The 24,917-nt window shown below is 42.8% G+C and overlaps 1 protein-coding gene across 1 annotated transcript in view; it reads right to left on the bottom strand.

The window, feature by feature from the left end:
- The window catches only part of LOC134345965 (uncharacterized), a 130,200-nt gene that overhangs the window by 14,621 nt on the left and 90,662 nt on the right, over window positions 1-24,917 (bottom strand). Inside the window, exons 20-28 of the mRNA XM_063047309.1 lie at window positions 24,313-24,415; window positions 22,351-22,533; window positions 20,899-21,043; window positions 19,203-19,258; window positions 16,562-16,734; window positions 15,056-15,233; window positions 7,906-8,042; window positions 5,118-5,214; window positions 298-342 (exon numbers count right to left, since the gene is read on the bottom strand). Coding sequence (XP_062903379.1) covers window positions 298-342; window positions 5,118-5,214; window positions 7,906-8,042; window positions 15,056-15,233; window positions 16,562-16,734; window positions 19,203-19,258; window positions 20,899-21,043; window positions 22,351-22,533; window positions 24,313-24,415 — 1,117 coding nt within the window. The remainder of the gene's footprint in view (window positions 1-297; window positions 343-5,117; window positions 5,215-7,905; window positions 8,043-15,055; window positions 15,234-16,561; window positions 16,735-19,202; window positions 19,259-20,898; window positions 21,044-22,350; window positions 22,534-24,312; window positions 24,416-24,917) is intronic.

Raw genomic sequence — 24,917 nt, 5'->3', positions numbered from 1 at the left:
GTCCTGAGAAAGGTCTCTGAAACCTTAAACCACCTTCAGCCCTTGCATCCAAACTTCTTGATGAAGGTTCACCCTTGGGAGAATTATCTAACTTTTCCTGTAATGCTCAATTGAATTGCATTTCTGAATTGGACTAAGCCTGTGAAGTATTAAAGGATCTTGTTGTTTTAATGCAGCAATGTATATGGGGCTCATTGACCAGTAAGTGCATACATGTTTGAAGTGCAGAGAGTGGAGTTCATCAGTCATTACAGAGTCAGTGAGAATTGTCTGGTCATTAAGTATTTTAATACTTACGTTGTTTAGTGATTACAGAAGAATTTTTGCATAGATCAAGATTAGCTGCAAAGTAAAAGGAAAAATGTGATTTTAGGCTATGTCCTCTGAGGTTAAAAAATGTTTCTACCCTGCCTAACATCCAACATCTGCTCACCCCGATAAATCTCAAATACCTGCCTCACAATATCTGCCATCCAATATCTACTTATCCCTATAAATCTCGATTGCCTGCCTCATAATTAGGGAAATTCTTTCTCTAGAAAGTTTCCTGACATATTCACATTCAGAAAATAAACCTTGGAGAATTTTTTTCCCAATTTTATACAGATTGCAGCGCTGAATAATGTGAAGGGTCATGAAGCTGCATGGTGTACTATTTCACAGAAGTTCACAGGGAACGCTTTGGTGAAATGATCATAACTTTCCAGATTTCCCAGAACACTTATGAACTTAATGAACTCAACAACTACAACTGCGAGAAGTGCTTCCAGCTGCAGTTTCTAACAAACCACGTTAAGGAGTTGGAGCTGGAACTGGATTAATTCTGGATCATTCAGGAGGCTGAGGAGATCGATAGGACATATACAGAGGTAGTTACACCCAACGTGCAGGACGCAGGAAACTGGAGTGGCAGTCAGCAAAGGGAATGAGGTTAAGGAGCCAGTGCAGAGTACCCCTGTGGACATCCCCCTCAATAAAAGGTGTACCACTTTGGATACTGTTGGGGGAGGGGGGCTGATCTACAGAGGCACGTCACGGTGGTCGGGTCTCTGGCACTGAGTCTGGCCTTGTGACTCATGAAGAGAAGGGGGGAGAAGAGGCACACTATGGTGATAGGGGATTCATTAGTTAGAGGAATGGACAGGAGGTTCTGCGGGCTAAAACGAAATTCCTGGATGGTATGTTGCCTCCTGGCTGCCAGGGCTGGGATATCTTGGATCGAGTCCATAGCACCTTAAGTGGGAGGGTGAACAGCCAGAAATCATTGTCCATGTAGGTGTCAATGACGTGGATAGGACGAGTGATGGGTTATGCATAGAGAGTTCAGGGAGTTAGGTGCTAAGTTAAAGGGCAGGACCTCCAGGGTTGTGATCTCACATGCCATGTGCTAGTGAGGCCAGAACTAGGAAGATTATACAGTTTAATATGTGGCAAAGGAGTTGGTGTAGGGGGGAGGGCATAAGATTTTTGGATCGCTGGGCTCTCTTCCAGGGAAGGTATACAGAAGGGACGGTTTGCACCTGAACTGAAGGGGCATTAGTATTCTAGCATAAAGTTTTGCTAATGCAGCACAGTGGGGTTTAAACTAGAGTTGCAGGGGGATGGGAACTAGAGTGTCAGAACAGTTAGTGGGGAGGTTGTGGAGGTAAGTATTGGTAAGAGCTCGGACAAAGTCAGGAATCCAAAGGTTGAGCGTGGTGCGACTAGTGTTTTGAGATGCATATATTTCAATGCAAGAAGTATCGTAGGAAAAGCGGATGATAGTGCTGAAGATGAGGTAGCTGGTTTACAAACAGAGGCAATGTGTAGTGAGGAGAGGCTGTTGATAGGGCAAAATTGCAGTCAACAGGGTGAGTTGCAATGTAAAGGCAGACAAAATCAAAAAGAGTGAATAAAGGACTGAGGGTGTTATATTTGAATGCATGCAGTATATGGAATAAGGTAGATGAACTTGCAGCACAGTTGCAGATTGGCATGTATGATGTTGTAGACATCACGGAATCATGGCTGAAAGAACATTATATCAAAAGGACAGGCAGGAAGTCGGAGGGGGTGGTGTTGCTCCATTAGAAAAAAAATTGAAACCAAATCATTAGAAAGAGGTGACATAGGGTTAGAAGGTGTTGAATCATTGTGGGTAGAGCTAAGGAACTACAAGGGTAAAAAGACCCTGATGGGAGCTGTATACAGACCCCCAAACTGTAGTAGAATGTGCCCTACAAATTACAATGTGAGTTAGAAGATGCATGCTGAAGGAACAATGTTACAATAGGGACTTCAATATGCAGGTCGATTGGGAAAATCAGGTTGGCGCAGGATTCCGGTGGGGGGGGGTGCAGTGTTATTCCGGAAGTGCCTTTAAGATAGCTTTTTACAGCAGCTCGTGGTTAAGCCCACTAGGGGATCAGCTAACCTGGATTGGGTGTTGTGCAATGACCCGAAATTGATTTGAGAGCTTAAGGCAAAAGAACCCTAAGGGGAAAGTGATCATAATATTATCCAATTCACCCTGAAATTAGAGAGAGAAGCTAAAGTCAGATGTACAGTATTACAGTGGAGTAAAGGGAATTACAGAGGCATGAGAGAAGAGTTGACCAGAATTGATTGGAAAGGAACACTGGCAGGGATGACGACAGAGCAGCAATGACTAGAGTTTCAAGAAGCAATTCAGAAGGCACAAGATAAATACATCCCAAATAGGAAGAAGTATTCTAAAGGCAAGATGACACAACGGTGGCTAACAAGAGAAGTCAAAGCCAACATAAAAGCCAAAGACAGGGCATATAATAGAGCAAAAATTACTAGGAAGTTAGAGGATTGGGAAGCATTTAAAACCAAAAGAAAGCAACTAAAATGTCATCAAGGAGGTAATGATGGAATACAAAAGTAAGCTACCTAATAATATTAAAAAGGATACCAAGAGTCTCTTCAGAAATATGAAGTGTAAAAGAGGCAAGAGTGGATATTGGACCACTGGAATATGATGCTGGAGAGGCATTAATGGGGACCAAGAAAATGGTGGATGAACTGAACAAGTATTTTGCATCAGTCTTCACTGTGGAAGACACTAGCAGTACGGTGGAAGTTCCAGGTGTCAGGGGCTATGAAGTGTGTGAAGTTACCATTACTAGAGAGAAGGTTCTTGGGAAACTGATAGGTCTGAAGGTAGATAAGTCACCTGGGCCAGATGGTGTACACCCCAGGGTTCTGAAAGAGGTGGGTGAAGAGATTGGGAAGGCATTTGTAACGATCTTTCAAGAATCACTAGATTCTAGAATGGTTCTGGAAGAGTGCAAAATTGAAAATGTCACTCCACTCTTCATGAAGGGAGAGAGGCAGAAAAAATGAAACTATAAGCCAGTTAGTCTGACCTCAGTGGTTGGGAAAATGTGGAGTTGATTATTATGGATGAGGTCTCCAAGTACTTGGAAGAACATGATAAAATAAGCAGTAGTCAGCATGGTTTCCTCAAGGGAAAATCTTTCCTGACAAATCTGTTGGAACTCTTTGAAGAAATAAGCAGGACAGACAAAAGAAAATCAGTTGATGTTATGTACTTGGATTTTCAGAAGGCTTTTAACAAGGTGCCACACGTAAGGCTGCCTAACAAGCTGTGAACCCATGGCATTACATGAAAGATTCTAGCATGGATAAAGCAGTGGATGATTGGCAGGAGGCAAAGAGTAGGAAGAAAGGGAGTCTTTTCTCATTGACTGCAAGTGACTAGTGGTGTTCCACAGAGATCTGTGTTGGGACTGATTCCTTTTATGTTATATGTCAATGATTTGGATGATGGAATTGATAGCTTTGTTACAAAGTTTGCAGATGATATGAGGATAGCTGGAAGGGCAGGTAATTTTGAGGAAGAAAAGAGGCTACAGAAGGACTTAGACAGATTAGGAGAATGGGCAAAGAAACAGCAGATGGAATACAGTGTCAGGAAATGTATGGTCATGCAGTTTGGTAGAAGAAATGGAAGGGTTGACTATTTTCTAAATGAAGAGAAAATATAAAAAACTGAGGCTCGAAGGGACTTGGGAGTCCTTGTGCAGAATTTACTAAAGGTTAATTTGCAGGTTGAGTCTGTGGTGAGGAAAGCAAATGCAATATTATCATTCATTTTAAGAGGACTAGAAAATAAAAGCAAGGATGTAATATTGAGTGTTTATAAAGCACTGGTGAAGCCTCACTTGGAATATTTATTGTGAGTAGTTTTGGGCCCCTTAAGTTAGAAAGTATGTGCTGAAATGGGAGAGGGTTCAAAGGAGGTTCACGAAAATGATTGAAGGATTGAATGGCTTGTCATATGAAGAGGGTTTGATGGCTCTGAGCCTGTAGTCATTAGAATTCCGAAGAATGAGGGGTGACCTCGTTGAAACCTACCTATTGAATGGTGAAGGGCCTTGACAGAGTAAATGTGGAGAGGATGTTTCCTATGGTAGGAGAGCTTATGAGCAGGGGACACAGCGTCAGAATAGAGGGGCGTCCTTTAAGAATGGAGATGAGGAGGAATTTCTTTAGCCAGAGAGTGATCAATCTGTGGAGTTCTTTGCCACAGTCAACTGTGGAAGCCAAGTCTTTATGTATATTTAAGGCAGAGGATGATAGACTCCTGATTGGTCATGGCATGAAGGGATTCAGGGTGAAGGCAAGAGATTGTGGCTGAGAGGAAAATTGGATAAGCCATGACAAAATGGTGGTGCAGACCTGTTGGGCCAAATGGCCTAATTCTGCTCCTATATTTTATGGTCTTATAGTCTTCTAAAATGCAAACTATACAAATGTTCAGCCGTATTGCAAAGAGTATATATTGAGGACCAAAGCTAGACTAACTTTTCTATGAAGCTAGAATAGATCAATGTTGTGCTATCACAAGAAATTCAAACTGCAATTCAACACACATACATAAAGTCTCATGTGCAAATGTGCAGATGGAACAACCGAAGAAAAAGTTGCAGACTGAGAACTGAGAAAAGGTCTCTGTTTCCATTTCTCTGAAACCTAAACCCAAAGAATTCTCTTTAATCTTCAAGTTAATTCTTCATAATGAAGATTTGGTTAAACCACAAAAGAATTAAATAATGATAAAAATTCAAAATACTGTACAGGTCACTTACTTTCGTCATAATACTCTGCCATAACTGGAACAAGGCCACAGTTTCCTCCAATGTAGACTTCTCCTCCATCAAGATCTGCTGCATCAGCATCTCCAAACTGTAACCACAAAATTTATTTAGTTCTTGCACATGCCTGGCCTTCCTTTTTCTCTGCAGCTTAAACCCATTGATTTCTCTCTGTACCTAGAGCCATTCAGTAGAAACAGATTCAGTTCTGCTCCTCCTGCTCCAGATGCAGGGATGGATAAACTAGAATTTGCAAGAGGGTTTACTTTTTATTCTTAGCTGTACTTTGCCTTCTCAGCTCCAGTATCAACCTTTATTAAGAGAGTATTTAAATGTGGAAGTGAAAGAGTTGTACTGCAGTATTATAGGGTCTTAGTGAGCTGTTCTGGAGTACAGAGCACTCCTTGTTTGCTACAAGGGGACTGAAATGAAGATACGTCCACCTGGTTCCTGCAATAAAGGATTTGTTGTATTAGGAGAGATTGGGTGGAGTGGGGCTGTGTTGTCCAGAGAGTCAAAGAATGAAAAGTGACTTTATTGAATCATAAATAATTCTCATAAGGTCAACAGTATGAGTGCAGAGATAATGGTCGTCCTGAATGAGAAGCCTAGATCCAGGTCCCACGATCTCCGAAAGGGAGAGAAACCATACGGGACTAAGATGAAAGAAAACCTCTTCATGCAGATGGTGAAGACTCCTTCTACTCCAGAGGGCTGTGGAGGCTTTGTCATGGAGCGCATTCAAAACTGAACTCAATGGGCTTCTGGACATTAGGGAATCTAAGGGTATAAGGAATAAATAAAATCGAAGATCAGCCTGCTTGCTGAATAGTGGAGCGGAACTGAATGGCCAAATGATGCACGCCCACTCCTATTTCCCATGTTCTTATGTAACTACTTTCAGTCACTAGGTCTGTTCTGCACTATCCAGACAGATAGCTTTAATCGGTACTGTGCAGGTCCCTGCGTCACAAACAAGTGAAAACTGAGCAGATTAGGGATTCACTTAGAAAATCTGATAATAATATAACTGAGTTTGTTTTCTGTCTGATCGTGGATAGGGAGACTATGATGTGAAGTGGTTAATTTTGCACAGGCGGTTTGAGAGAGACGTTGCATTGAGCCATGGTGATATAGATTATTCAAAGGACAATGTTTGTAGGAACGGAATACTTTAAGTGTGAGGATTGGAAGTAAGTTTACCTTTTGGGTCATTTTTTCTGTGCTTGGAGTGGAGATGATGCTGCCAAAGCATCATGTCATTGGTGGAGGACACACAAATAAAGTGCATTTCCTGGAGAGTACAGAACTCCTGAGTCATGTTCGTGGCACATTCTTTACTAGAACAGCGAGTCTCTTGCCAGAGTTTGAATGAGGAATTGAAGAGCCTGGAGATGACACAGTCAATGCAGAGCACCTATCCTTAATGTGACTACATCATTAAGCCACTCTGTCTGAACTAGCAGCAGAGCCTGAAACGTTATCCACACCTCTGTCCGTGCATATGCCCTAAACTGCCCAGTTTATTTCAGATTTCCAGCATGATGTGATTGTGGGACTATACAAATGGAGTTTAACCTGAGTGTCCAAACTGAGCTCTTCTCCAACGTAATCTTCAGCTGACGTAAGAACGTTCCATATGCTAATGTTAACTTGCTGAACATTATAGCCAATCATTGAAAATCGGAAACTGCAGATCCTGAAAATCTGAAATAAATCCAACATACATGCACCTCCCCTTCCCTGCCAGCATTCTGACTGGGCCATTCCCTCCAGGATCATCTAGTCAGCTGTCCTATCTCTAGCCACTCCTCATTTCACTTGAACTGGAAAGGAAAACCTGCCATTTTACCCTTTCTCTTCTCATCATCCAGGGACCTTAAATATCTGTCCGGGTGAATCAAGGGTCCATTTGAACTGCTTCCAATTTAGTGTGTTATCCTCAGTGCTCACTGTGTGAGCTGTACAATTAATATAACAAATGGAAATCTGGTGATCATTTAGCAAAATATGTCTGTTAACCTGCAAGATGTAAATCTGGTTTAACATCAGCTCAGTCTTTCTTCTCTGTGGATGCTACCCGGTCCCCTGGCTTTTTCCAGTTTCTCTTTTATTTCAGATTTCCAGCAACTGCTACATTCTGTATCTTGGCTCCAGCATGTTAATTTTCTTTATCTCTAATGTCCTCAGTCATCTCCATTAACTGATGTTTCCCAAGAATTACTAGGCATGATTAACAAGCCTTTCCTTCCCTTTCTTTGATAGCACTAAAAGCAATCGTGTCACAGAATTAACCTCTACCCTATCACGCATATAACCTTTGTTAACCTCAACCCCTTCCCTCTATACAACATAAAACATGTTTGTTTTTTCACTTCTCTGGTTCAGATGAAAGGTCATTAACCTTAAATATTAACTGTTTTTCTCTCCACAATATGCTGTCTGACTTGCTATGTATTTCCAATTTTTGTTGGTTTTCCTTTATATTAAATTCAGTCAATCACTTAAGATGTTTGCCTCTCAAAGTCCAACCCTACATCCCATCGTGAGAGGTGGAAATGGGTAAGGCCAGCCAACAGGGCTCTGGTGAAGCTGTATAGGCCAATCTCCTGTGCAGTGGATGCAATGGATTGCAGAAGCTTTGATGAACTCCAACCACACCATCCACTTCAGAGGACAATGGAGATGGGAGGTCACCAATGGCCTATTCCCCACTTGGGAGGTAAGGGCTCAAGTAAGCAAGTAAGCACTTAAAATGTTTGATTAACATTGCTGCCATTACCTTAATCTTTCTGATGCAGTCTTCAGTACTTCTGCCTTTAACACAACTTACTGCCTTCCAGGCATTACATTTCTGAAATTCAAGATCGCCAACAGTGCACCAGCGGATCTTTCCAGGATTCAAAACGCTGATGTCATCTATAACAGTCATTATGAAATAATTATTATTCTTTTTAACGGATTGTACTTACCAACTGGTGCAGTAATTCAAATACTGAACCCCTAGATCGGTAGACACTTATTGGCCTCAAAACCCCTACAAGATGTGAATTTGGTTTAACATCAGCTCAGTCTTTCTTCTCTGTGGATGCTACCTGGTCCCCTGGCTATTGTAACTGACGAGTCAGCATTCCTCCCAAAGGTCCTGTTGGTGAAGCTCACTCTCAGACTCTGCATACACAGTAGAGGATCCCAAGTTTCACAATGTGACGTTAGGGGCATTGATAATTCCAGGCAAAAGCAAAGTCACCTGTAGTTTACCCCTTACCATTCTGCTTGTTGCTAATTGCAGTAATCAATCTCAATTATATGTAGGCCCTCCAGGTTATTGAAGATCTGACTTAAGGAAATCAAACTTTACACAAATTCTCCCTTAAATGCTTAACAAATAATATTAAAATATTTCTATAATATCATGTAAAAGAACAAATTAACAAAAGTTTTAACAATTGTATTCAGTATATGTTTCATAATGGGTAGTGTTAGGGTGAATAGATATCACTAAACAACAAAGATTTTGCTTCCTGGATACTTTCAGGTGTATCTTATGGATTTTAGGCTGTTGATCATGAAAATCAGCATGAAATTTCCCTATCACACACCATTTTTTAATCTCCTATATTTGTTATTTCAATTTATAATTCAAGACAGAATAACTGATGACAAGATTAAGTAAGACATTTTTGTTGGTCCACAAACCAAGCAGGTCATCAATGACCGGCAACTCGAAGAATTTCTAGTGGGGCCGCAATAAATCACATGGAAGGCATTCAAGGATGTTGTTGAAAATTTTCTTGGCATCTACAGAGCACCAAACTACATGCGGCTAGTTGACAATATGCTTCAAGCATACAAAGCATGAAGTGCAATTTGCACTGAGCAAACACTCCAGCTAGCTCGCTTGCACAGGCCCGGAAAACCCATCCTGGGACGCCATCTGGGCCCGTCACCTTCCTTGCATTTATCTTCAGGAAGGCCCTTCTAACGTCCTCCTCAGTGACGATGAATCTCGATGCCACCAGGTCCAGTTCATCCATAGGGAGCGGGACGCTCCTCTTCTGTTCGAATCTTGCGTAGAATACGTTAAACTCATCAGGAAGAGAAGCGCCACAGTTATTGATATACCCAGCCTTTTCTTTGCGCCCAGTGATCTCATTTAGACCATGCCATAGTCTACTGGCATCCCTCTGGTTAGCCTGGGCTTCCAACTTGGCTCGATATTGCCTCTTGGCACCCTTAATAGCTTTCCGGAGTTCACACCTGGATTCCGTGTAGCGACTGGTATCCCCGGACCTAAAAGCCGCAGCTCTAGCCTTTAAAAGGGACTTGACCTCATAATTCATCCAAGGTTTCCGGTTAGGGAGTACCCGGATCCTCTTGCAAGACACACAGTCCTCCGTGCATTTGACTGTTTAATTATAATGAACCCTTTTTGGTTTTTTTTCTTTCTTTTCTTTACTAACTTTTAGTTAAGTTAAGATTCATAAATATAATTCCTTTAATGGTATGCTGTGTGCTGTCTGTTATTTCTTGTCACTGAGTTGTAACAGGGTAGCAAATTACACAGCATCCACACAAGCCAGGGACTGGGGTGAGAGAGGCGTCTCAGTCTCACTCGGGTTTGGTGGGACCCGAGTGTGTATTCCCTAGATTTGCACAGCCAAGGAAACCAGGGAGGTTTCATTTGTGTAGGTATCATCCCGGATCAATTTGGCTGGAAGCTGTGCAATTGCCCTGAGCAATGATGGAGTGGGCAGTGTGTTTAATCCTGCGTTAAACTATTGTCCAGTAAAGTGATTAAGATACATGCTTATGGATGCTGCAGGGGTTGAGCGGTGGTGCAAATCCACGGGGTTACTGGTAACGAACAACTTGGCTTCTCAGGGGGAGCACGTTCCTGGAAAGGAACACCCTAAAGCAAAAGCCCAAAGCCATATTCCTGAAGGTTTAGTGGGGCCAAGCTCCAGTGTGTTACTATGGATTGAAGGTATTTATGCTAGAGCCATGCTAGACTCAGGCTCTCAGATTACTCTGCTGTGCCGTATTTGATGCATTTACCAGTGACACCACTCAGTGTGCTAGAGATCTGGGGTCTTAGTACCGATGACTATCTGTACGACGGATACTTGTCATTGAAGTTGGAGTTTGTGGAGGCAGATATGAGAGTAGCTGAGGTCCTTGACACATTAGTGTTGGTTTGTCTGAACCCGGTGGAGAAGGGTGAAACTTCAATTCTCGTGGGCACAAATACTCCTATTGTGAGGAGGCTAGTGAGAGCCTGCAAGTGGTGGGCCACCAATGGCACACCTCTTTCTGGTGACAGTAATGTCAAGTGTCCCTGGGAGACAAGTCGGGGAGAAAGTACCTCCGAAAAAGCGGAAGTTGACAGCCGGGTCATTCAACTCTGGGGACTCCCCGGTACCTGCAGTTTGGAAGAGGTTGATAGAGAAAATGTTGAAGCTGGAAGATGTCCTTTCTACTGCCAAGTTTGATGTGGGTTGTTCCAAAAGCACTCGCCACACCATCCGGGTGCCCGAGGACACTCTGTTCAGAGAAAGGTCGCGGTGACTGGCCCCTGAAGAGGTGGAGGACGTTCGGCAGCATCTGTGGAAGCTAAAGGAAGCTGGGATCATCACTGAGTCTGGAAGTCCCTTTGCATCTCCAGTAGTGGTGGCCAGAAAGAAGAATGGGAAGGTACAAATATGTATGGACTATCAGACTCTGAACAGGCGCACAGTCCCCGACCTACCTGAGTGGTGTGAAGTGGTTCAAAGTACTGGACTTGAGGAGTGAGTATTACTGGATACTCACGAGTGAGGCTGACAGAGAGAAGATGGCATTCATATGTCTAGTGGGATTCTTACAGTTTGAAAGGATGCCCCAGGGCATATCAGGAGCCCCAGCAACTTTCCAGCATATCATGGAGAAAATGGTGGGGGATATGAACTTGCTTGAGGTATTGATGTATCTGGATGATCTCATAGTGTTCGGGTCCACCTTGGTGAAACACGAAGTGAGCCTACTGAAAGCCGAACGATTAAAACTTTCCCGGGACAAATGCCAGTTCTCCAAGATGTCTTTCAACTACGTTGGGCACATAGTCTCGTGGGATGGAGTAGCTATAGATCCAACTAAGATAGAGGCAGTGACCACGTGGCCAAGGCCCCAGACTGTGTGCACCTCACGCTCATTCCTTTGATTCTGTGGGTACTATCAGTGGTTCATGAAGGACTCCTCCAAAGTGAGTCACCCTTGAAATCAGCTTCTGTGCGGTTACCCTCCCTTGGGGAAGAAAGGGAGGATGAAAGGAGAGGATGGTAAAGATTATCTTAGCCCTTCAGAGCCTTTTGAACTGAGATGGGATGCAAAATGTGGAGAGGCCTTTCAGTTGCTGAAGGAGCTGCTGATGAAAGTGCCTGTGCTGGTTTTTGCAAACCCCTGATTGCCATATGTACTGCATACAGATGCCAGCAGAGAGTGGTTAGGTGGTGTTCTGTATCAGGATCAGAGCACAGGGTTGAGACCTGTTGCATTTGTCAGCCAGAATCTGTCACCCTCTGAGTGAAATGACCCCACACACAGGTCACAGTTCCTGGCATTGAAATGGGCGGTGGTGGATAAGCTAAGTGACTATCTATATGGTATCAAGTTCGAGGTGAGGTTGGACAACGACCCATTAACTTATATCCTGACCTCAGCAAAATTGGATACCACAGGCCATCGTTGGTTGACGGTGTTGTCTGCCTATGATTTCAGCCTGAAGTACCATCCGGGGAGTGGGAACATTGATCCCGATACATTGTTCCAATGTGCGCATGAAGGGCTAGATAGGCAAGCAGTCCTGCCCCTAGAGTCGGAGTCAAAGCCATGTGCCAGCTTTCCATCACAGGGAAGGCAGAGGGAAGGCAAGGGCAGAATCAAGCTGTAGATGATTTGGGAGCTTCTTTTGATGACGCCATTCCACAAGCTTACTGCAACCTGACTGTTCTGAAGACAAACCAGTCGCCAGGATTGAGCCCTGGGGAAGTAGCAGCCCCTCAACAAGATGACCCATGCATTGGCACCATTTGGTCAGCAGTTGAAAAAAGGTACATGGCCCAAGCCGACAAAATGAAACATTCGGCAGTGTCTCTGTTACTGAGAGAATGGCCTAGATTGGAGTTGAGGAACCAGATTCTACACTGGGTCACATCGCACCCAGACAGGCCTCTGCGTTCCCAACTGTTCTGCCTGAGAAATAGCGGAGGACTATGTTGAAATCACTTTGTGATGATTCTGGCTATTTGGAGGTTGACAAGACCGATTGGTTCTACTGGCCCCAAATGAAGCCAGAGGTCGAAGAGCACTGCAAGTCATGCCTTTGATGTATACGGAGGAAGACGCTGCCTACAAGGGCCGCTCCGTTGTCCCACTTGCAGAGTGCGGGTCCACTGGATCTGGTGTGTATGAATTTCCTGTCAATAGAGCCTGGCATGGCCATGGCAGATGTCTTGGTTATTACAGATCACTACACCAGATATGTGCAAGCCTTCACTACCAAGGATCAGAGGGCATCCACCATGGCCAAAGTGTTATTGGAGAAGTACTTCATTTACTATGGGCTCCCCAGACGGATACATAGTGATCAGGGACGGGATTTCAAGAGCAGGCTCACACTTGTGTTACTCAGCATGTTTGGAGTCGAGGTCAAGGACTACACCTTAAATCTTACAGGGTGCTCCCCAGCCCGAGAGGTTCAACCGGACCTTGCTAGACATGCTGGGAAAATCTACAACAGAAGTTATGTGTCTGATACGAGAAGGAAGCTGAAAAAGGCTTATGAACTATCTGAGGTCTCGGCTACCAAACAGAACCAAGGAAATAAAAGGAGGTATGATCAAAATGTAAGGTTCTCCCAGCTCATACCTCCAGACTAAGTCCTCATTAAGAATGAAGGCTACATGTTGGCTGACTGCTGCAGCTATGCCCTGTGTAGTGGATGGACAAATGCCAAGGGTGCCAGTTTTTCCGGGTGAAACCAAAAGATGGGAACGGGCCTGTCAAGATTCTCCATTGGAACCACCATCCACCTCTGGGACAAAAGGTAGGTGTTGACCCAGAGCCTAACCTGGAACCTACACCTAGTAAGAAGACTCTGGTGATGTGGGAGAACCGAAGGACCAGCAGCAGGAAGGATTAGACTGGACCACAGCCCTGAGTGGGATACGGACTCAAAGGATGAGGAAATGGGAGTGTGGTATATGCTGCCCTTCACAAACTCCACAATAATTGATGAAGATTCCCAACCCTTTTCACACTGAGGTGGGTGAAATGGGGGGATGAAGTGATGGACAGGCAGGTTTGCGGGTAGGTAATAGCGAGAGGCTGGACTCTAAAGTAACTGGGCATGAAGGCGAGCTCAGCCAAGTGACAAGGGTACCTGAGTTGTCAGGAGGCATGAGTAATGGACAGGGAGGGGCCTCCCCAGGTAGACAGGAAAGAGCCTAGGGAGTGTCTAAAGCTGAAGAAGTAGATGATGGGGTAAGGAGGCCCCAAGGAGTCAGGAGACCCCCAGACAGACAGGCCTATGTCGCATCCAGGGATCAGAGTGTGACACCTATCGTCTTACTGAGCAACGTCACTGCCATTTACATCTGGGTTGGACTTTGTGCTTTGGATGAAGGGGTGACAAATTATCTCAAGGTCATGAGAACATGACTAACTTTGGTGGGAAGAGAGTGTAACCCTGGAAAAGGTTTCACTGCTAACGTAATGGTCTTTCTAAAGAAGCAGTGTATGCAGATTGATACGTTATGGCTAGCTATAGAAAATGGGTAACAGAACAATGCAGTATTGAGAGACATTTAAGTAATACTGTAGATCAGGAAGGGGAGGCATTTAATTTAGGCAATAAGCTCTTATCTAGTTTTTTTTGTAGGGATGGGAGGGAAATTATTCATTTCTGACTTACAGAAATAGTAGTTTACAGACAGTTCCCAGGAATGGAACCCTTTATCCTGCAACTGACCCAAAACTGGGGTTTAGAAGATCACAGAGGAGCAGAGCATTAGGAACCACTGGTCAATTAACCTTTCACCTTCCAAACACGTTACACTCACTATGTGTCATTAAGTTACTCATATGGAAGATGATTTTATTATTGGGGACAGCATTTCAGTCTAGCACCCCTAGGTTAGACAAGGAATGCCCCTAAGCATGTCGCTTCACCAGCAGGACATATTGCAACCAACACTGCCTTAACACACCACTGAATTTACTGGAATAATTTGGAAAATGTGTAGCTCGGGTGGTTGATGGTTGGGTTGAGTTGTTCTCCGACCTTGGCAATCAAATTGCAAACTTTTTTACCATATGAGGAGACATCTTCGAGGTGCTGTTCAGTTGGTGGTGTGTCCTCCGAATCCTTGGCCTTTCATATATTGTACTTATCAATCAGCTGATTGGTCATCAGTATTCTTCACTGACATTAATTCCTAAATGGCATGGAAGCCAATAAAGATAGCCAACCAGGCCTAAAGTGAATCATAATATTGGTGCATTAACAGGCTGACAGATGAGAATGGTCCTAGATAATATAGTGATACATGAAAAATCGTTGTAGAGACAGCACTTGGCAATGGTGGTGGTCTTATTTACAGGAAACAACCCTTTGGTGCCTGCATAAAGATATGGGAATACAATTAACGTGGTTCCTATGCCCCATGACCTTGGGGCAGTGAATGGGACAAATGGTGTGATAGGCAGTTGCACAAGTGTACAGGCACGTTCTGTGTGTAGGCACGCTCTGCCCACTGTGATTCCAGAGCTGCAGGCTCTGTCACACTGGAGAATGTCCATCTGACTACCTCTCATGCAGAGGCTGCCTATGGCCACATGGGATTGCCCCTTGCATTCCCGATCAGCAGGATCTCTTATCCAAAGCAAACACTTACTGCTTTTCAGAATCCGTAGAGCGTTTGCGTATTCACTGCCAAGATAAAGAAGGTGATCCATTCCGTGCGGAAGGCGAATCAGAATCTGCGTTGAGTCTTTGAACAATAAATCTTGGCGTCCATATTTTGTGGAGCTGAAGAGGCTGAATGTTGAATTATTCAACTGCCCATATAAATCCTGGAAAACATAACCAAATCATTATTATACTGTAGAAAGTCTGTTAAAACAGACAGTAAATTGCCATTGAAATGTAGCAGGAACATTATACCCTTCTAACTGTTTAACTATGTAACTTCACATCTTTATGAAGTAGTTTTTTTTTATCTCTTCAGCAAACTATTCCCAATACTAAGAATTCCTAGCTGATAGCAACGACTCCCAACTTATATTAAAAAATTCAGTATGGAAAACTAAAGCAAAGGAACAGGAAATGCTCAAAAGATTCAGTAGAACATTCAGAATGAGTCAAGCACTGGCCCTTTATCAGACTACATGTCTACTATGAGGAAAGTATATTCCAGTATCTCAAGTTATTCCTTGTAAACTCTTCCACAATGCAACTCATCCAATGTGCTATCACCCTTATTCTAGTCCATCACAACTCTTCCAGTCTATCACAACTCTTCATGTCCATCATAACACTTCCAGCTCACAACTCTTCTAGTCCATCACAACACTTCTAGCCCATCACAACTCTTCCAGCCCATCACAACACTTCCAGCCCTTCACAACTCTTCCAGTCTATCACAACTCTCTAGTCCATCACAACTCTTCCAGCCCATCACCACTCTTCTTGTCTATCACAACTCTTCTAGTCCATCACAGCACTTCCAGTCCATCACAGCACTTCCAGCCCATCACAACACTTCCAGCCCATTACAACTCTTCCAGCCCATCACAACTCTTCCACTCCATCACAGCACTTCCAGTCTTTAACAACTCTTGCAGCCCATCACACTTCCAGCATATCCCATTCACTTATATATGTCCATGTTATTGCCATTTCCATCTCATTGATTTTGAAAATCCAAAACCACTGGTACAAGGGGAATGTTGCTTTCTCAACAACAACCCAACTCTTCCTCCTCTGGCCAGCTTTGGCCTTGTACCATTATACTTGTGTTGGTGCATTCTTGATCTTGCTTGTTCCCATACATGTTAATGCTCTGTCTAAGGCCTTCTAACTTTCTACCCCTTGCCTCCTTTTAAACATACCCAGTCAAATTGCCAAAGAGAAAAAGTCAAATTAATTACATACATTTGTGAAAGAATTAGATAAGTATTCCAAAAATATTCTCAAATGTGGGAAAAGAGTGGATCACATTGCCTTGAGACAACTCGGACCCAATGGGGCTGAAATGATCATAATTCTGTTCACTGCTGGAAGGATCTTTCGATAGCCCAGCTGATAGCGAGCAGAAGTTGTGCTTTCTTGTCAGAGTTTTGGGCACCGGCTTTGGAGATGGAGAAGCGAAACACTCCTAACATTTACTGCTCCTTCATACCTGAGCACTCGAAAGGAACCTCCAGATGGCCTCGTTCTTTGCTTCCTCTGCAGCACCACTTCTTACCACCACAGCGTGAGCTGGCACTCTAGCCCAGTGACATTCATGGTAAGCTTCAATGGGCTTTCTGGTGCCATCGACACACAGGAGCTCATAATCTTCCCTCTCAGCAGCTGGATCAAAAACAATGCAAGAAGTGAATGTAATCAGATGGGTTTGAGCACACCTCCCAGGGTCAGTTATTAAATGTGAATATCAGGATTTGATAAATACATGTTTCAATGTTATTATCAATGGATAATGTTTCTATGATCCCTATTCATGACCATGCCTTCCTGATCCCACTTCAAAGGCTTCCAATGCACTCTATTCAGAGAATGTTCACAAGGCTGCTGCCTGAGATACTGGATGTGAAGAAAGGTCGATCGATGATCGGAGAATGCGAGGTCAACTCCTTGCAAATACAGAAAATTCCAAGGGATTTTGATAGGGTGGACCTCTCTCCTTGTGGGAACATCTAAAATTAGGAAGCTTAGTTTCACAACAAGGGTCACCATTTCAGATAACAAAGAGGAATTTCTTCTCTGAGAGATCCATGGATCTTTAGAATTGTATGACTAGAAGAGTGTGTGGAGACAGGAATCTGTACATATCTTTGAAAGAGTCTTGGATATATCAATGGGAAAAATGACTAAGCTAAGTGTGCTACCTTTATGACTTGATTACACAAAAGAAAGAAATGGCAGATACAGTATGCTAGATCAGTTATTTTGCAACAACCTTCATCGTGGAAAACGCTGCAGGTAGCCCTGAAGTAACCAATGGGCTAATCTCAAATAACAAGGAGGAAGCTGTGAATATCCCAATCACAAGGGATAAAATATTGGAAAAACTCATGGGATGGAAGGTAGTGAAGTTGCTGGGAACTGATGGTGTTCACTCAAGGGTTTTAAAGGAGGTTGCTGCAGAGGCATTGGACACATTGATTTTTTTTTGTTTCAAAGCTCACAAATTCCTGGAGGATAACAGAAGATTGGAAAATAGCCAAAATGACTCCGCTGTGCAAAAAGTGAGGAGCAAAGAAGGCGGGTAACTCTAGGCCAGTTAGTTTAATATCTGTTGTTGGCAATGTGCTGGAGTCAATAATCAAAGAGGAAATAAGAAATTATTTAGGAAAAATGAATATGTTTGATAAAATAGTTAAAATTTTTTGACGATGTGACAAGGAGAATTCATGGAGGGGAGCATGGGGGGCCTGTAGATGTAGTACATTTAGATTTCCAAATGATATTTGACTGATGCAATATTGAGGCTGATGCACAAGTTCCGAGTACGTGTATGGAAAATGTGTTGGCACGGATTAAAATCCAGCTGTTACCTACAAACAAAGGGATCCAGGGATTGGTTCTTGTTCATCAATTGTTTGCATTTTACATGAATGACCTGGCAGACGAAACAAACAGTAAGGTTTCCAGGTTTGTCAATGAGCCGCTGTGATTATGATAGTGTGAATCTGCAGCAGGATATAGGTATGTAAACTGAATGATTGGATGGAAACCTGGCAATTGGGATTTAATGTGGGGAAGCATGAGTTCATACACATTATTAAGGAGAATCAAAAGCAGATGATCATCTAAATGGAAAATGATACTGTCAATGAGAGTTGTTCAGGGGGATCTATGTGTCCTGGAGCATGAGTCATGAAGGGTTAGCAGGCAGGTCCAACAGGCAGGTAGGAGGGCAAATGACATTTGGGTCTTCATTGCGGTAGAGATAGAGTTTAACACTAGGGAGGTTTTGTTACATTGGTGAAGCTACAGAAGGTCTTCTTACCTAAAAACAAAATGACGGTGTCTCAATGGAAGAAATCCAAAGGAAATTTACTAGGCTAATTCCAAGCATGAGAGAGTTGTCCTATGAAGAAAGTCTAGACACTTGGGATTTCCTAGAATACTCCTCAGAATTTTGAAGAAGACTGTATTCAGATGTATAGGTATTTGTCAAGATAATGTGTTAAGGTGTTTTTACCATTTGGAGAGTCACAAACAAGTGTACATAGATATATCATAATGGGTCAGTCCTGTAAAACAGAGGTGCATAGAAACTCCTTCTCTCAGAAGGTAGTGACTATCTGCCCCAGAGAGTGGTTAAGGCCAGATCATTAGATAAGGTGAGCTAGATAAATATGTGAAAGATTGAGGACTCGACCATTAAAGGGAACTGTCAGAAGTTGAATTGAGGCCTGCATAAATCAGCTGTGATTGTATTGAATTGTGGTGGAGGCTTGAGGGGCCAGGGGCCTTCTCCTACTCCCATTTTCTTATGTTCTTGCTTTCTTTGAAGGCAGATATTAACTGATTTTTAATTACAAGGCAGTCAAAGGGTATGGGGAGAGTTTAGGGAAATGGTATTGTGGCTAAAGCTGGATCAGCATAATTTTATCTAATGGTAGAGCAACATCAGAAGGCAGACTAGTCTGCTCTGCTCTTCCTTATTAGGTTATGTTCTTTCCTGTAAGTGGTCTCCCTCCATCCCTCCCAACTTCCAGCTCAACACCCAATCTGATGTTTGACCACCAAATGTGAAGCACTCTTTGTCCAAGAGAAGCAGAATTAAGGGTAATCCTCACAGATTCACCTACGTGGCACTGTAGTGTGTTTCATAAAGGCGACATCTCCAACACCTTCCTTTAAACATCTGGAAAGAAATAACCAGATAAATCAGACTCTGTAAAGAGACAGTCATATCTCCACCTAGAATATCTATAAAATAGTAAATAATTTCCACAAGTCTCCAACAGGATTAAATGCAAATACAATGCAATGAACAGATGGTTTATGCGAAATGCTTTCATCTCGATGAAAAAAGGCAAAATATGTACTGTAGAAACCTGTGATGTCATCAACAAGTCCAATGAAGAAGGAACAAATTCCTCCTGTGGCACAGACAAATTTCCACCATACCATAAACACTGCTCTTTGTATTCACATACAGGACCATCTTACCATTTTTATTCACAAAGTCCTGCCAAGAAATGGGAGAAAGAGAAGAGTAGGTGAGCTGGACAGACGACCAAACAAGAGGATGACCTCCTCTCAATTGGCAAGTAACGTCAGGCCAGTCACAATGACAGTTCTTAAAAAACCTTATCGCACAGCCTGAGGTACCTTTGAAGTGGTGCTGATTGGCCCACTGTTGTCCACTTGTGATATGATTCTCACTCACAGGCAGTTCTGTGAGTTTTATCCAACGTGATGAAGAAACAGCAAGAAATGTCCAAATTAAATCAGTACATGGCTTGGAGCCGATGGTGATCCTATGGAGCTGACATCCCTGAAGATCTAAGCAGTGGAGTTTGTGTGTATGGGAGGTGCTACTGTAGACAAAGGGTGAGTTGCAAAGAGGTGAGAATGCATTGCAGAGTTCAGTCTGGCTGAGAACACGGGGTGAAGGGAGTGAATATTTCAGTACGTGTACAAGGTGATAATCAAGCAGATTGTTTTGACCTGGATTGAACTGAGGTTTTCATGTGATTGTGAGGTATTACATCACACTCCTCACATGGCTTGCAGGTAACAAATGGCCTCCAGGGACATCTGAAGATGAGTGACCTGTTTCAAATGGAAACCAACCTATAAGAGCAGCTGAAGAATTGAAGTGAATTATTTCATTGACATTTTACCAGATGATTTCCCCTGAAAACTTGATGACAGAGGCACTGAATCAAGCTGTTGTGGATAGTCAGGTCGATCACCTTACTCTGACCAATTCCTGCAGCACTAGTGGCCGTCTGCAACCACAGACCTCTCTTGTAGCACTAGGTTTAGCTTTTGCCAATGTTGTCTTTGATCCTCAAAATACTCCTAAAGCAGAAGGTGTAGCCCAAACAATTTAGAAATTGTCCTAAAATCCATGTTGAATAATCCACCATTTAAACATTTCTTTTCCACTCCTGCACATTGTAGTGCCTCCATCTCTTTCATTAGCGTACACACGCACACACACATGCCCTTTGCTCATTATTATAATTTCTTCAAAGCTGTTCTTACGATAATTTCCTCCAGTTCTGATTAAGACTGTTCACCCTAAATATTAACTGTTGGCTGTTTTGCAGCATTTTTGAAGTGAGTCAAAAACAAAATCACTGACTGCAGAGGTTTGAAGTAATTTCAACCTTTTTGTTAGCGGAGTCAAATTATTCCATGGATGCTTAATATTAGCTAGAGAAAAGAAGGTGAGATTTGAACTGTTTAGACTAAAACATGTGCAATTAGTAGAGAAATCTAACTTGCTGTCCTGTAGAAAAAAATAACTATGTATTAACAAAGAGTACCTACAAGAATGCTCCTGAGTAATCGTAGTAAGGTTCTTCATGCGATCGTTTGCAGTGGTTCTCAGCTGTTCCTTTACACAGTTGACAGAGCTTAGGGAAAGTCGCCTTAGCACCTGGAACACAGCTGGAGGAGAAGAAATTTTCCACAACTGAAAACAACAGAGAAGATAAAGTAAGTGAAGATTGGATTCCAGTCATAGGAAGAAGAGTTCAAACATGTGGAAGGCCAAAGTAATTTCAGTAAAGCAAGCAAAAAGACCTTGCCGAATTGCAAACACGGGAAATCTGCAGCTGCTGGAAATTCAAGCAAAACACATCAAAGTTGCTGGTGATTTCAGCAGGCCAGGCAGCATCTCTAGGAAGAGGTACAGTCGACATTTCGGGCCGAGACCCTTCGTCAGAACTAACTGAAAAAAGAGCTAGTAAGAGATTTGCTGAATTGCACTAGATTTTTGTGGTATGAATGTTTACACTGTCACCGCTGCTGTGATAGCTCTCCCCTCCTTGAAGCGCACCTCAGCTCCACTATGGCTATAGCAGTCTAAAATACAGCTCATTATTCCCACTGTGGTCAAACAGAGCAGAAGCTCATCCCTCAGAACTCTCAATATGGCTGCTACAGGCCTGACCTTAGCTAACTCTGCCACAGCAGCTGAACAGTGAGAGTGCTAGACTGCAGCAATATTGTTCCAGACAACTGTCTGCTGCCTGTAGTCAACAGATTCACAAATGACCATCAGACCTGTCTATGAGCCAGAACTTCTGTTCCTGTTCTCTTCGCGCAAAATCAGCACCAAAAAGAGGAGGTAAAAGAAGAGCAGAGAGGAAACCGAGGCGAAAGAGGAGAGCAAGAGAGGCAAAAACAGAGGGAGTGATTCAACAAAGGTAACACAGCTGGTGGTCACCAGTAGAAGGTCGGGACAATGAGGGAGAAGGAAATAATAGCAGAGAGGGAGAGAAGAAAAATATAAGATCTGAAGGGAGAGTGCAACAGAAAGGCGACAGACAAATGGGTGGGTGAAAATGGAAGAAGAGAACTGTCAGTCTGAAAGACGAAGGAGGAAGAAAGGAAGTGAAAAATCTTTTCACTAAAGAGTACGGTATATTTTTGAGAGCCTCACGACAGCAAAATCTGGCTCACTAAATCTCTGTCCATGATAAGGTACTAAACAATTCACACAATTCTGCAGAATTATAGATCTCATTATTACTCCATGATGTTCTTAGGGCCATTATTGCTTTCCCATAATGTGACTAGTGTCCTGTCACCTCCGGGTATGTTTCTACATATCTCTCTGCTCATCCTTTTTCATTCACTCTATAACAGCAGCAAATCTTAGTCCAATGCATTGTATCTGCTCCTGATTTTGATGACATCTCAGTGTGAAGTTCCTCTATCTTGTATGCTTGAGACATTGAGATGTTTTTGAGAATATAAAGAAGTACAAAATCTTACCTTCTTCAATGGGATCAACTCCATTCCAAGATGTTAGGTTGTATTTCAAAATGGTTCCTATTGGAATATTCCAGCCGGCAGATTTGCCAAGGCCAGTGTGGCAGGATTTTTTGCCCTTTAGATCCTGGAACTGAAATTTGCTTCCTCGCTTTACCACTGCGACAGCGTAGTAACAGGATTCCCCTGTAGCAATATAAAATATACCATCAATTATATTCAGATCCTGGTCATTTCTTCTCACATGAAGTTCACAGAGTTAGCAGAGCACAGTGTGGCAGTGTAAATAAAACAATAAATGCAGAGATGGCACTAAAACGGCAAAGTAGTGCAAAGACTGCAGTGCACACTGAATTACTGCAAAATGAAATGCAAAGGTGACAATAACAGGATGACTGTGAGAGGGAGAGTTAAGAACACAGCAACGACTAGAACCATAGATAATGCCAACTGCACTTAAGTATAGTGCTGACATTCTACCTGTATTGCTCATGAAATAAGATGCTTGTCAAATCTCTAATGAAGGCCACAGACACTAATTTGAAGGTCAAATGCCTTAAGGTAAGGTAATAGAGATTTATTTCATGAGTGCTGTGGAAGGATTGTAAGAGCCATAGTAAGAGCAGCAGAGGGTGGGGGATTAAATGTACATTAATGGAATAATTATTAACATGGATTTATGATTGTTGTAGAGTTTTTTTTTGGATTGGGGTATCAGATGTCATAAAGATCTCCATATGTTTGACCATTCATAGGTTAATGAAATGACTCTAGCAGGGTCTACCACAGATTACACAGAGAGTTCTTTAGATTATAGAAATGTCTCTGGAGAAGATTCTATTAGTGGCTCTGACAATGACTAGAGAGGGGTCTTCTTCAGATTATAGAGGGCTCTGATCTGGGTTCTGTCTCAAATTACAGAGATGACTCGAGAGGGGTCTGCCATTGGTTATAGAGAACGTTGGAGGTAGATGGGGTGGGATGGGGGGAAGGGGTGCTTTATCAGGTTTCTTTCCCAACTGCATGTTACAATGATAACATCACTAGTCTGCCCTGCCAGCAATACAGGATACACTGAGAAATTATAATAGAGTATTGTAGTTTATTGATTCTAAGGTATAATTCTTTTATTACATCTATGACAGGTTGTTCCTTATCTGTGGAACATCTCACTCAACTCAGATGTTCATAAAGAGGGTTTTGCAAAGGCTGAGTGTGTCTCCAAAGGGTCTCGGCCTGAAAAATCAGCTCTTTACTCTTTTCCTTAGATGTTGCCTGACCTGCTGAGTTCCTCCAGCACTTTGTGGGTATTACTTTGGATTTCCAGCATCTGCAGATTTTCTTGTGTTTGTGATTTTAAGTAGTCTGTTCAGTTTTATTCAGGAATGTAAAAAAATTATAAGAGACATAGATACAGTGGACAGCCAACATCTTCTTCCCAGGGAAATAGAAGGGGGCATAATTTTTAAATGATTGGAGGGAAGTGTAGGGGAGATGTCAAAGGTACACGGAGTGGTAGGAGCATGGGACACACTGCTGGGGTGATGGTAGAGGCAGATACATTAGGAAAATGGAGGGCTAAGCAGGAGGGAAGGGATAGATTGAAATTGGAGCAGGTGAAAAGGGTCGGCACAACATCATGGGCTGACCTGTATGGTTTTGTGTTCAGTGTTTTATGCCAACCATTCTGATGTATGGTTTGTAAAGTGTTCGATGTTCTGTTTATGAATTATATTGGCTTAACTCCTGGATTTATTCATTGTATCTTAAAATAGAAGTTTTGATCCAATTGAATTAGTTCCTGGACTGCTTCAGTGCCAAAAACAATTCTGTGCTCTGGTCACATGCAGCCAGAAGGAGGTAAGGCAGCAGGTTTTCTTGTGGGAAGATATTATAAATGTAGTGACTCTCTCACACACACATTTTCAGGCATGATTTTTCCTTGAGTACTTGATAAGAGATTACCTTCAGTCTTTTCAGCTGCAATTGGTTTAAGCTGTGGTTCAGGCAAGAGACCTCCCACATATATATCTCCCCCATCCACAGTTACGGCATCTGCGTTTCCAACCTGAGAATCAGAAATAAGAATGTGGTTAAATTGGCTGCCTCGTCCTTCCTTCTAATCCGCCAATACTTAGGACAAAAAGAGTTCTTTTTTTAACTCTGCTTTTCTTTGCACAGATGCTGCTTGTCCTGCTGAGTGTTTCCTGTACTTTCAGGACTCTTTTCAAGAACATTGTTCTTCCGCATATTTGTCCCTTTTTTGTGTTCATAAAATCTAGTTCAACATTGTGCAATCTACACTTCCTAAAGGTGGGCAACACACACAAAATGCTGGAGGAAGTCAGCAGGCCAGACAGCATCTATGGGGGTGAAAAGCACAGTCACAATTTCAGGCAGAAACCCTTCTTCATCAGGACTGGAGGAAAAGAGCTGAGGAATAGATTTGAAAGGCTGGGGTAGTGGGGAGAGAAACACAAGGTGAGAGGAAAAACCTGGAGGGGGAGGGATGAAACAAAGAGCTGGGAAGTTGATTGGTGAAAGAGACAGAAGACCATGGAAGAAAGGGA

The sequence above is a fragment of the Mobula hypostoma genome, chromosome 4 (genome assembly GCF_963921235.1).
Source record: "Mobula hypostoma chromosome 4, sMobHyp1.1, whole genome shotgun sequence".
NCBI lineage: Eukaryota > Metazoa > Chordata > Chondrichthyes > Myliobatiformes > Myliobatidae > Mobula > Mobula hypostoma.
Note: the sequence above shows the minus strand (reverse complement) of the source record. Positions and strands in the feature narration are given on the sequence as shown.